The sequence below is a fragment of the Sminthopsis crassicaudata genome, chromosome 2 (genome assembly GCF_048593235.1).
Source record: "Sminthopsis crassicaudata isolate SCR6 chromosome 2, ASM4859323v1, whole genome shotgun sequence".
In the NCBI taxonomy this organism is placed as follows: Eukaryota; Metazoa; Chordata; class Mammalia; order Dasyuromorphia; family Dasyuridae; genus Sminthopsis; species Sminthopsis crassicaudata.
The window spans coordinates 436,753,057-436,765,915 of NC_133618.1; the positions used below are offsets into that span (position 1 = coordinate 436,753,057).

Below are 12,859 nucleotides of genomic sequence, written 5' to 3' on the forward strand. Positions count from 1 at the left end.
ATTTCTCTAAACCTTACTTCTCTGCCAGGACCCTCCACTACTTTACTTCCCAATGCCTATAAATTTATCAATTTAGGTTTTTGGGTATGTAAATTCCTCTACAGAGAATCTCTGCCCCGCCAGAAGGGGGTTCCCCCAAACTCCCTATCCTTGTGCTGAATCCCAAAAGGGGGCGTATGGGAACCAAACCTCTACATTTGGTTTCCTGAACCCCAAACCTGCCACTAGACCTTATCATTTAACTCCCTGGCCACCAGGAACAGTAATCTCATTTTACTTTGGTTCCCTGAACACCCTAAATCTAGACCTCATCATATTTTGGTTCCTAGAACCCCAAAACCTAAACCTCATCAACTCTAAATTCTTTGAAAGCAAGAACTTTCATTTTTCATCTTTGTAATACATACCTGATAAATGCTCCTTGAGTTAAATGATCCTTTAAACCCTTCTAGTAAAAGGAAGTATAACTTGCCAAAGTACTGTGCCTTTCTAAAATTTTAAAGTGGCCCTCCTCACAAGACTTGGCTGTTATGCCTTTTACATTGCTCCAAAAATTTTCCCCCTGAGGCAATTGGGGTTAAGGGATTTGCCCAGGGTCACACTGCCAGGAAGTGTTAAGTGTCTGAGGGCAGATCAGGTCTTCCTGACTTCAGAACTAGTGCTCTATCCACTGTGCCCTAGCTGCTCCCAATTTTTTTTTTTTAGCACTTTATGTAGAACTTCTTATTTTTAGCTCTTTTTGTCCAAGTATTACCACCAGAATCACGTAAAATAAATCTGTTCTCTCTTCTTCATGGTATTCCTTCAGTATTTGAAAACACTGATTTGTTGCTGGAATTCTGACTTCCCAGAAATCAGCCGGAGTCAGGATCACTAAACGTTTTTATTCTTGATCTTTTATGATCAAGGGGTTAGATCTAGCAATCACACACACACACACACACACACACACACACACACACACACACACACACACACACACACAAGTTCCTCCCTCAAACACCACGAGAGACTGACTCAGCGTCAGCGTCTCACTTCTTCCTCTTCCTACTCCTCCCACACACGTCACTTCCCCCTCTTTGTCCCACCAATCAAGTCAGCACAGAACAGGTGGGGAGGGTCAACCTTCAAACAAGTTAATAGGGAACTGTCCAATTGGCAATTAGTCTCACGTGCTCCATTATCCAAGTGCATTTGCTCAGTTCTAGCCCTTTATAATTTGTCTTTTTCCAAGTTAAAGCTCCTCAGTTCCTTCACTCTTCTTCATATGTAAATGTTCTAGATTCTTCATAACCTCAACACTTGGAACCAAAGAGATGCTGTTCTAGACAGCATCCAAATATCTACCATTTTCTGAGCAAGTCCATCTAGTCTGTCTCCTTAAAGGGACAGGGGAAGCCTGAAAAACTTTCTCAAGGAGAAAACCTCCTTGAATTTTTGCCTCTGTACCCCACCGGAGGCAAACAGCGTAAGCAGCTTCATTCTGCTACCTTCAGAAACCACCCCCATAGACAACACTCACTACTGATTAAGTTCTCTATAGAGGTAAACGGACACCCATTCAATTCTAAAATGCTCCATTGTTTCAATTGTCCTAAGCTCTAGGATCTGTCCATAAAACTAAGTACCACCAACACCTCTTTGCAAAACCTCCTGATTGTAACACGAGCTTTTGTCCACTAAAAGTGATACTCAGAAATAACTTTCCTATTCTGTGCCACAGATAACTGAGGTTCGTGAATTCTTGTCATGAGGACTCCTCTGGCTCTGCCTTTCTTGTTTTTCTCCTCCTCAAAGCTCAGGCTCGCATCTCATCAAAAGGACATTAATAGCAGGAAATTTTCAATCTTAAGCCATTCTCCACGAGTTCCATTTTACCTGTGAATTCACCTGACTCTGAATGAAAGAATGAAAAACTATTTTTTACGTGCTATGTGCAAAGCATTGTTTGGGACAAGAAGACCTGCCCAAATTGACTGCTCAGAGCTCACTCATAGAAAGCAGAATTATTTATTAGAATCTCCAGAAGCAGACCCCATCCTGATTTGCGAGCCAAATTCACAGAAGGATAGGACCAGAGCCCTGAAAATGCTTATAGCTTTTATACATGTCAGACAAAGAACCTCCAAAATCCCGCCCTATGTTGTGATTGGTCACATCAGTCTACTGTTCCCCTAGTTGGTCAGTGGAATGCAGTAGATGAGGTGATATACAGCTTCTTCCACCATGTTGGACAATGGAATGTTGTTTAGGCCTTATCTAAAATCACGTGACTGGGGAAAGTGAATCTGCGGCCTATAGGCTTGGTAAACAGTCTCTGATCAATATGTGAAGTAAGTTCTTCACCCTTTTCCCACACAGTATTCAGCAAACAGAAAAAGAAAACATTCCCTATAACCCAAAGTATGGAGACTTCTCCACCCATGAAAATCAGCCAATCATCTGTACCTTATCAAATTGCCTTCAACACTAATAGGTCCAGTAACTTGCCCAGGATCATACAACTAATTAATGTGTCAGCATTTGAACCCAGACCTTCCAGATTCAAGACCTTTCCTTTCTTCAATACTATTATCTTTCTGAATACTGTGATGGGATTTTTCTAGAACAGCTGAGAGAGACCGTGTCGCACGGAGATTTAGGCACCACTCACTCTCCAGGTTATTACTTTCTGCGAGAGCTGCTCCCATTCCTTAGCCTAACCTCTGCACCCCCTCTTCCTTCCGGCCAGCTCCTGAGCGTCAGTAGAAGGTAGCTCTAAGGCTGGGCACTTTTTTCCGAACCCTTAGGGAGGACAACTCGATTCCCCGAGTGCCGCGTGCCCTCAGGTGTGGGCTGTTCGTGGCCAGTGCGCCTGCGCGCGACAGCTGCCCGCTCTTGTGGGCGGGGAGGCTTGTCTCGAGCCAGACGAGCAATCGGAGCTCCACCCCCAGCCTCGTCCTGCTCCGCCTGCTTCCCTTGTGGAGAGACCTCCGGCCGGTCCTCTAGGCGCTTTAGTCGAGTCCAAGCTTCAGGCCCCGCCTCAGTCCCTGCTCCTTCCTCTTCTCCGCCCCCCCCCCCCCCCGCCCTGCGCCCTCCCGAGAATCCCGAGGGGAGGAGCTACCGCCCCGCCCCCAGAAGCACCCCGCCCTTCCCCGCCCCTCCGCTCGCCTCCCGTCGCGTTCCGCCTCCCTGTCTGAGGCGGAGCCAAGCAGCGCTGCGCTCCTGGGGAGGGACTGAGCCGAGCTGTCTGCCCCTGGTAGCCCGTGTGGCCACCGCGCCGCCCAGGGGCAGGGGCACCGAGCGAGGCGGAGCGCGGAGGAGGAGCCGTCGCCGCTGCAGCCCCGCGGATTCGTCGCCCGCCAGGGCTCCATGGACCTGTCGCCGATCCGGGCCCGGGGTGTTGCGGGGGAAGCGGGCCGCCCCGGCACGCCCTCCCCACCCTGACCGACGGGGCGGGGGAAATGGGCCGGCTGCAGCCGCGCTGAGGAGCGCCCGCCCGCCCGCTGCTGCCACCTTCCCCGTTCGGCCCTGCCCGGCCCACCGACCGAGGCTCCAAGCCGCTTCTGGGCCCCGCGGGCCGCGCTGACTAGCTCCGGCCTGCCTGCCTGCAGCGCGGCCTCTCTGCGTGCTTCCTCCGTCCCGGTGCGAGCCCGGGCCTCGTCCCCAGCCCCGTCCCACGTCCCCGGAGCATGGCCGACTGCCGGAGGGGGGCCCGGCGGCCCGGCCTGCTGCTCCTGGCCGTGCTGCAATGGTGCTTGTGCGCGGCCCGGGCGGACATCGCGAGCCAGGAGTACTACACGGCGCTCATTAACGTGACCGTGCACGAGCCCGGCCGGGGGGGCCCCTGGACTTTCCGCATCGACCGCGGCCGCTACGGCCTCGACTCCCCCAAGGTGGAGGTCAGGGGCCAGGTTTTGGCTCCCCTGCCGCTGCACGGAGGTAAATGGGCCGGATTTTCCTCTCTCTCCCATTCCCCCTTCCCCCTTGTCCCTTCCCCCCCCCGGGCTTGGCACAGGTGCCTGGCATTCAGTGGGCACATAATAAATAGCGATTGCCTTGACTTGGGCGCTTCATCGCGTCTGGGGTGTGCAGGTGTACTGAGGCAGGAATCCTGGCGGAGCGGCAGACGTCAGCCTCTTGCGCTGTCGGAGTAGACACCTGGCCCGAAGTCCCTCAGAGCGCTTAAAATGACAGCGAGGCCCTCTCACTTGGTGGCGTGGGATAGTGAAAGGAGTCAGAATACCCGAGTTCGAGTGCCAAGGTCTGCCCTGTCCCAGCTGAGTGACCTTGATCAAGTTCTTGCCCCTTCTTGGGTTCAAAATGAGAGTTTGGGTTGGATGATCTCTAAATGTCTCTTTCCAGCCGTGATATTCTAGGATTCTGTAAATCTGCAGTATTTGTATGGAATCAAAGTTAGGGCTCGGTTTCAGTACCATGGCCGGTTTCCAAGCGTAATTGCTGCCAGGACTATGAGAGCTGCCTGTGTTCAGGCAGGGACCGAGAAGACAAAGGAGGTCTTTTGAGAGAGGAGAAAAACTGTCATGATGGATGGGCTCTTAACCACATTTCAGACGCAGCAGGTCTGAAATAAGGGGCTTAATGCTCTGCTAAATTGGACCATGACGTTAGCCTTTTCTACTCCTCATTCTTTATAAATGCTCCAGGGGTGGGTGGTATTTGACATTTTCAGAATTGCTTTTGGTGGATACAGCCCTCTTAAAGATTCCGGTTGAAATAGAGAATTATCTGGCAGGACCTCTGTAGCCTTGTCTTGTGATGCCATGCATGCTTACCAACCCCCACCCCTAAAAGGTATTTTGAATAATTGCGTTGTATGTCCTTCTGTTCCAACCTTTTGGCCTTAGACTGTCATCTGGGCTAAATGGATAATCAGAGTCTCTCATTTACAGATAAGGAAACTGAGGGAATAAAACATTTAGGAAAAAGTTTAACATCACACTGTGTGAACCAAATATTAGACATAAACTACTAAGAGAGTTTTTCTTGGAAAATTAAGTTGTGAAGTATGGCCTGTACAGTACACACTTTTGAAAAGTAGTCATCTAATTTAACCTCTACTTGAAGACACTGCAAAGTGCATTTAAAAAACTAAAACATTTCATTCTCATTGTGTTAAAATGAAATAGACAGTCTAGGGGACCTAGCATCCAAAGTAGATATTTGGTTAATTACATATTGTAAGGGATGTGAACATTTTATTTTCACAGTATCACATAATTAGAAGATAATCTCAGAGATTCTCTACTCCAACCCATACTCATTTACTCTTCCCCATAGCATATATATACAGGATGAGTGGCTATCTGACCATTGCTGGAAGACTTAATTAGAGGCAGCCCACTACCTCTCCAGGTAGCTTATTCCACTTTTGAGAGGTTCATTTATCCAGAAGTTTTCTGTCACATCAAATCTAAAATCGTCTCTTTTGCTGAGTTTCAAGCATCAGAAGGGGAAGGAGGGGAAAGACATTTTTGTGACAGCCTGGCTATTTATGGATAGATGGGTTTTGTATATATGTATATCTATGTGTTATATATGTAATATATCAGGGGTTATTTTCATATCTAGTATACAATATACTCCTAGTATATTTATGTTGTTTTTGTAGTAGAAATAAAAATAGGATATTAATATTATACAGAGATAAATACAACTAGGTAAAATTACAATCATTGTACATTCTTTTTCAAAATTGGTTAGGATCCTAGGCCATTTTCAGAGTGTAATGCATAGCATAGCTGAAATCTATTATCAATAATAGTAAATTGGCATTTAGGAGTTTATGGATCATGATTGAGAATTATTCAGAAAAAAGTGAAAGATTTCTATATAGTTAAGACTGCATTTAAATTTGTAAACTGAGTCCTGAGAGTAGGAAACTTCCCCCCCCCTCCTGAGTGCAGATTTAATTTTAGGTAAAAAAAATTTAAAAATAAATAAAATTAATTTCCTTGGTCACCTCCTCATCCTTTCTACCCTCAATATCCAGAGTCATTGTACTGCCCTCCTTAAGTATATGCCTCCTTAAGTGCATCATGGCCACAAATGACCTTCTTTACCTCTTCTAATTCAATTCAACTAATGTTTGTTAAGTCCTTACTATATATAATATATTCTGTGCACTGGGTGGAGGGGGGTGCTTCAAAGACACAAATAAGAACTATTCTCATTTACATTTTACTGGTGAGTATGACATGTGTCTATATAATACAAGATTATTTGAGAAAGAAGAAAGCATTCACAGCTGATGGCTCAGAAAAAAAGCTTTTCGGAGGAAATGGCATCTGAGCTGAGCCTTGAAAGAAGAGAGCAATTCTGAAAGGCTCAGTTAAGGAGGTAGTACACAATACTTGAGACAGTTAGCATTATTTTTCATTTATTCTAGAAATAGAGCACAGCTTGTACAAATGCATGGAGACAGGAGAAGGAATATCCAGTTTGGAAAGAACTATTCCAATTTGGCTGGAAGTTATGTGAAATAATGCTGGAAAGGGTAGGTTGGAGCCAGATTGTGGAGAGACTTAAGTTCTGGAATGAGGAATTTTTATTTTATGGTAGAAGCAACCATTGAAGAAGGGATTGAATATAGGGAATGAGGTAGAAGAAAGTGACTCCAAGGTAACAGCCTGGATGACAGGAAAGAAGGTAGTGGTGATTTCAATAGAAATAGGGAAATTTGGAGGCATGCTGCATTTAGAGGATCAGTTCAGTTTTGGAAATATTAGAGATGCAAATAGAACATTTAGTCAGAGATGCCCAATAGGCAGTTCAGGATATGAAACTGACATTAAGATATATAACTTTGGGAGCTATCTGTATAGAGGTAATTGCATCCATATTAGGGAAAGAGTGGGGACAAAGATGCCAGTACAGAATCTTAGGTATTATTCCTGTTGTGGAATTGGAGATAGATGATATATAGTAAAGAAGATTTGGAAAGGGCCGTCAAACAAGTTGAAAACCCGTAAGAACAGTGGGCCAAGAAAGCCATATTCAACTCTTAGGATATCTTTGGTAAACAATTTGAGTAGAGTGATGGGGTTGAAACCAGGTTTCAATAGATTGTAAGAAGTGGTTAGTAAGAAAAAAAAAGACTGGTAGTATGGACTTACTGAGAGCTTAACAGTAAAAAAGAGGAATGCTCCCGAGGCTATAGAATAACTTGAGAGAATTAATTTTTTTTTTTTTTTTTTTTGTTAAAGATTAGAGAAAGATCAGAGCAGGTTTATAAGTTAAAAAAAAAAGTCAAATAGGGTGGTTACCTTGACAAAAAGGATTACCTCTTCCTCAGAGGTTTTGAATTGTGGAGCAGGAGTGATAAGTTTATGGTAAATGACCTTAATTTAAAGTAAAGTGAAAGAAAAGCTTTTTTTTTTTTTTTTTTTTTTTTTTTTTTAAGTGGAGGACTTGATTTGTCAGCATGAGAATGTTTGGGAGTTTATGGATCATGATTGAGAATCATTCAGAAAAAAGTGAAAGGATTTCTATATATCAGTTAAAACTCCAATTAAATTTGTAATGAATGCAGAAAATATAGTTTTGTGATTTCTTATAATACAGTGTGCAGGGGCTGGTGTGAATAGTACAGGATTGAGTATTGTCACAGTATGAATGGTGGAAGAGAGGCAAGGCCTTTTAGTGGAATATAATGTCTAGTTGGTCTATTAAAAAGACTAGAGTGTTAAAAGAAATATTGGAGGATCTGGAAATAAGGAGGAGTTGAAAATACAGGAGGTACTGCTAAGACTTGTGATAGTACTACCAGTGAGAAAGAGGGTGGGTGGAAAGGTGAAAAGTTATGATCAGAGGATTTTCTTTCAATATCTTGTAGTTAACAGTTATTTTATAGGATAGTGAAATCTAAGGTGTGGCTGCCCATGTCGGTGGCTGATATGAAACCCTAAATATGAGGGGGAGAATTTATAGGATTTCATAAAACTATTTCTCTGAAGAGAAAGGATTATGAGCCATATCCCAAACTTTTTAAGAAAACCAGTAGATGATTTGCAACAGGAACCCTGGCAGGATGATAAGAGACCTTCAAAGAAAAAGATGTTGCTGAGTGATGCCAGCAGAGAAAAGGGAAGCAATGGCAAGAAAGGGGTCAAACAACTCTTTCTGGGCCACTGTGTCCCAGCATGAGAGAACAAGCTGCTAGTACTGCAGATGGAAGTCAAGAGTAAAATATCTTTCAGAGAAAGAGAGGTTTCCATAAACTGATGGAGAGAGTTTGAAAGGCAAAGTTCTAAGACAAAGAAAATTTTGTTTAGATAAAGGTGTTTTAGAAGAGTATAAAGACTAAGCAAGAATAGGAAGAGAAGAACTAATTTGGACAAGGTATAGGTAGCAGGAAAAAGATGTTTTTACCTTGCAAGATGGGTATTTTAAATCACAGGGACTAAGGGAAGCAGAAATGAGGGTCTGCTAGTTACAGTACAGTTGTTGTCCAGTCATTTTAGTTGGTCCAGCTATTTGTGACTCCATTGAGGTTTTGATTGTGTGTTTTTTGGCAAAAACAAAGTTGGAGTGGTTTGACATTTCCTTCTTTAGCTCTTTGTACAAATGAGGGAACAGACAAATTGGGTTAAGTGATTTGCAGTTACACAGATAATTAATATCTAATACTAGATTTGAACTTGGGGAGATGTCTTCCTGGCTCCAGGTCTGATACTCTTTACATTGTTGTATGCCCCAGCTATTGGACAGAAGATGTAACAGCTGATCCAAATCTAGGGTGACGTTGATAGTAGAAGTGGGGAGGCCACTAATTTGAAATGATACTCTCTTGAGGTAGCTACTTCATCCTTCTCCTTCCCTATCATCATCTTTGAGGTGTTGCTGATTGATTAGTGTTGACCTGAGGGTGGATTGTAATGATGTTCCAGGTTGGGCATGAGGTAGAAAGGGTCATTCATCTGCAGCAGCACAAAGCTTTGTCACTTTCCACAATCTGAAAAAGACATTAGAGCAGTAGTTTTGGAGGGCATTGGTAATGATGCCTCTTCTTTTTTCAGAAGTATTAGTGCCTACCTCACTTATCTGGGAGGCTATGATGACGATAAACAACTAAGTCAATTTTGAGGATGTTAGAGTGCCAGCTACTCTAAGTAATAAAAATAGCCTGAACGTCTGTCCAAGAGTCTTCAGTCCCTGAAAATTTTGGGCTGGGAACTCAATTAAATTTAATTTAGCAAACATTTATTAAGTATGTGTTATGTTCCAGGCACTCTGCTAAATGGTGGAGATACAAATAAAATGAAAAATGGTCACTGTCCTTTAGGAACTTATAGAATAATGTGGGGAAGACAACACACAAAGGAATGCTAGAAAGGAGTAGGAGAGGACACCAGCTAATTTCTCAGAGATGCAGATGGAAGGTTCATGTTCTGTCCTCTCTCTAAAGGGAAGCTTTGGATACAGTTGAGTGCTCCACTCTCCAGACCTTCAAAAGGGGTTGGGGGGAATAATTTGCATGGAAAGGGAAGGGGTTGAGGGTTTGGGGAAAGTAACTAGGCCTTGTTGATAGAATGATACAAAATGATGAGATTTTTGGTGATCAGCTTATCCTGGGAAGGACTTCCTGTTAGGTGGAGTTCAGATCAAGTAAAGTTGCAGATGCAAAGTAGTGTGTCTCCAAACCAGTTTTAGATTATATGATAGGAACAAGGGTAGGTGCTATGGCTGGACTTTTCATTCCCTGATTTGGCCAATCTCAGTTTGGGTATTAGGAAAAAAAAAGAAATTTTACAATCTTACAGCCATTGGGGCAACTAGATGGCACAGTGAGTAGAGCACCAGCCCTGAAGTCTGGAAGACTTGAGTTCAAATCCAACCTCAGGCATTACTTTTTAGCTGTGTAATCCTGAACAAGTCACTTAACCCCATTGCCAAAAGAAAAAGAAAAACCAAAACCAAAAAAACACAAAAAACAATTTTCCAACCATAAGTGAATGAGGATTTAATTATGGTTTTATAAGAGGATATCTATTAACCTTAAGTAGTATATATCAAAGCTTCTTAAACTATAGGTATCAAGCACATAACTGAACCGTGGGTGTCATCAAAAATTTGGCAATAGTAAAAGGTATCAAATATTCTACCAAAATTTAGTTCTTTATGTAAAAATCAGCCATATCGGGGCAGCTAGGTGGGGAAGTGGATAGAGCTCCAGTCCTGAAGTCAGGAGGACCTGAGTTCAAATCTAACCTCAGACACTTAACACTTCCTAGCTGTGTGACCCTGGGCAAGTCACTTAACCCCAGCCTCAGGGGGGGCGGGAAATGAGCCATATCCATTTCATTTGTATGTAAGTTTGCTTTCATTTTTAATCAATGGTAAAATTATATGTACATATATATATACATACCACATCAAAGAATTGTTTTAAAGTATTAAAATTAATTTCTTCATGATTTATTACCAGCAAATGCCTATTTTATAAACCTATATAGCTGGAGTTGTATAAAAAATTTCTTGAGCAAAAAAGTATTGCAAGTTGAAAAAGTTTAAGAAACCTTGGTATGTATAGTTAAAAGGGGCCTTCCAAATAATTCAGTCCAATTCATTCTGCTCTTCTCTGCCCACTCTACAGATGATGAAACAGAGGTCCAGAAAGGTTATTAAATCTTTAGGGTCACACAAATAAATAGTAGAGCCAAATAATAGTAAGTAAAACTAAGATTCAAATACAGGTTCTCAGACTCTTAAATACCATCCTCAGTATACTGCCTCATTAAAATTCTGGTTCAAGAAATAAAATTCAGCCAATGTAAGGAGAAGGCTATTTTGAGGCAAAAAAAAAAAAAAAAAAATCATAGATAAATTAGCTTACTGGGAGTCTTTCTTCCAGGGGGGCAGATGTCCTAATTGCTTCTGCTTTTCACTGCGACTTCTTTTTCTTTGCTTCCTATACCACAGGAAAAAAAAAAAATGCAGAGTTTTTTTTTCCCCTCTTGGGACAAGGGTAGAGGTATATATATGTATATAATAATCATCACAAGGCAGAGCTGTCACTCTCTCTTCCAGAGCCATCAAAGTCCAGTTGTAAGACAGATCAAGAAGACTGGCAATGGTCCCGGATACAGTGAATGATTTTGGCATTTCTAAATTAAGGTCTTTTCCAGGCCTCAGTTTATCTGAGTCAGTGATCATTCAATGAGTGTCTTTGTTTAGTTGTTTAAGATTGTTTCTAACGCTGAACCCATTTAGGGAGAACAAGAGATTACAAGAAACAGCAAGGTATGGATGGGGAGCATTCCTTCAATAGGGACAGTCTCTGCCAAGACATAGAGATGAGAGATAAAATGTTACATATGGAGAACAAGTTGACCAGTTTGGCTGGAGAATAAAATGAATGTAATATGAACTCAGCCTGAATAAGTTAAGTTGGACCCAGATAATAAAGAACTTTAATGGCCAAACTAAGGAATTTATATTTTTTCCTAAAGACAGCAGGGAGTCACTAGAACTCCTTGAGCAAGGGAATTTAATGGTCAGATCTGGGCTTTAGATATATCGGTTTGGGAGCTGTGTGAGGGTGGATTATGGAAAGAAGAGGCTACAGCAAACCAATCAGGATTGATTAATAAACAATAATAAATGCGCCAGACATTATGCTAAATGATGGGGATAAGGATAGCCCTGAGGGCATGATAGAGTGTATACACACACACACACACACACACACACACACACACACACACTGGTTAGAATGAAGAGATGGCTGGCCTGGGCACCCTCCTTAAATAAATGTTATGGGAAGAGCTTTCCTTTCCTGTTCCTTCTTCTCAATCAGAGGGATACCCGAGGCAGAGGGTATGAGTACTAGTATTGATGTGATCTTGTTGATAAATGTCAAATAGAACATAATTGTACAATTTAGAATAGTAGATGATGAAAGTTGAATGGAACCTTAGATATTATCTAGTTCAACCTCTTTAATTTATATATATATATATATATATATATATATATATATATATATATATGCCAGTCTACTACCCTTCATCTGCCAAAGGGATTTTTTTATAGTGTAGGTGTGACTGTGTCATCCCCTCCCATTGCACCACCACTCAGTAAATTTCATTAGCTTTCAGGATCATTTCTGGGATCAAATATAAAATCCTCTAACACTCAAAGCCTTCACTTATGTGAAGGATGTGGTGATTGGGCCCCCTTGTTGCATTTTAACATATTCCATCTCTTGCTTGATTCCAGGCATTTTCAATGGTTGTCCTTCTTTCCTGGAATTCTTTCCATCCTTATCTCCATCTCCTGGCTTCCCCATCTTTTTTAAAGCCCCAATTAAAATCCCATCTTCTCCAGGAAGTTTTTCTAATCCCTAAATTCTAGTGCTTTCCCTCTGTTGATTGTTTCAGATTATCCTTATTTGGCCTGTTTGTATATGGTTATTTGCTTGTTGATTCACCTGTTAGAATGTGAGCTCCTTGAAATCAAAGACTTACTTTTGTTTCCTCAGTCCTTGGTATAGTTGTACATATTTATTAAGTGCTTATTTGCTGACTGACCTTCACAATCTCTGCAGATTATTTTTCAGGGCTTATTATAAATTATTCTCCTTTACACAATTTATGTTCCAGACAGACTAGCCTACTTGTTATCCCTGTAAGGGATGTGACTTTACCCTAGTTATCTCCAGCACTTGGAATGTGCTCCTACCTCAATCCCATCTTGTAGAATCTTTTGTTCCCTTCAAAACTCTGGGACCATCTTCTACATGAAAACTTTGCTGATCTCCAAATAGGTAGTGCCGTCCTCCCAAAAATTTATCTTGTGTTTATCTTATATATAATTATTTATATATAGTCTTCTTGTCTCCATTGATAGAGTGTAAGCA

The 12,859-nt window shown here is 42.1% G+C and overlaps 1 protein-coding gene across 4 annotated transcripts in view; it reads left to right on the forward strand.

The window, feature by feature from the left end:
- The first annotated feature begins 2,887 nt into the window (after window positions 1–2,887).
- Window positions 2,888–12,859, forward strand: part of RNF130 (ring finger protein 130) — a 123,362-nt gene continuing 113,390 nt past the window's right edge. For all 4 annotated transcript variants that reach the window (XM_074292354.1, XM_074292356.1, XM_074292353.1 and 1 more), the window contains exon 1: window positions 2,888–3,921. In XM_074292354.1, coding sequence (XP_074148455.1) covers window positions 3,672–3,921 — 250 coding nt within the window. In that variant the 5' untranslated portion in view covers window positions 2,888–3,671. The remainder of the gene's footprint in view (window positions 3,922–12,859) is intronic.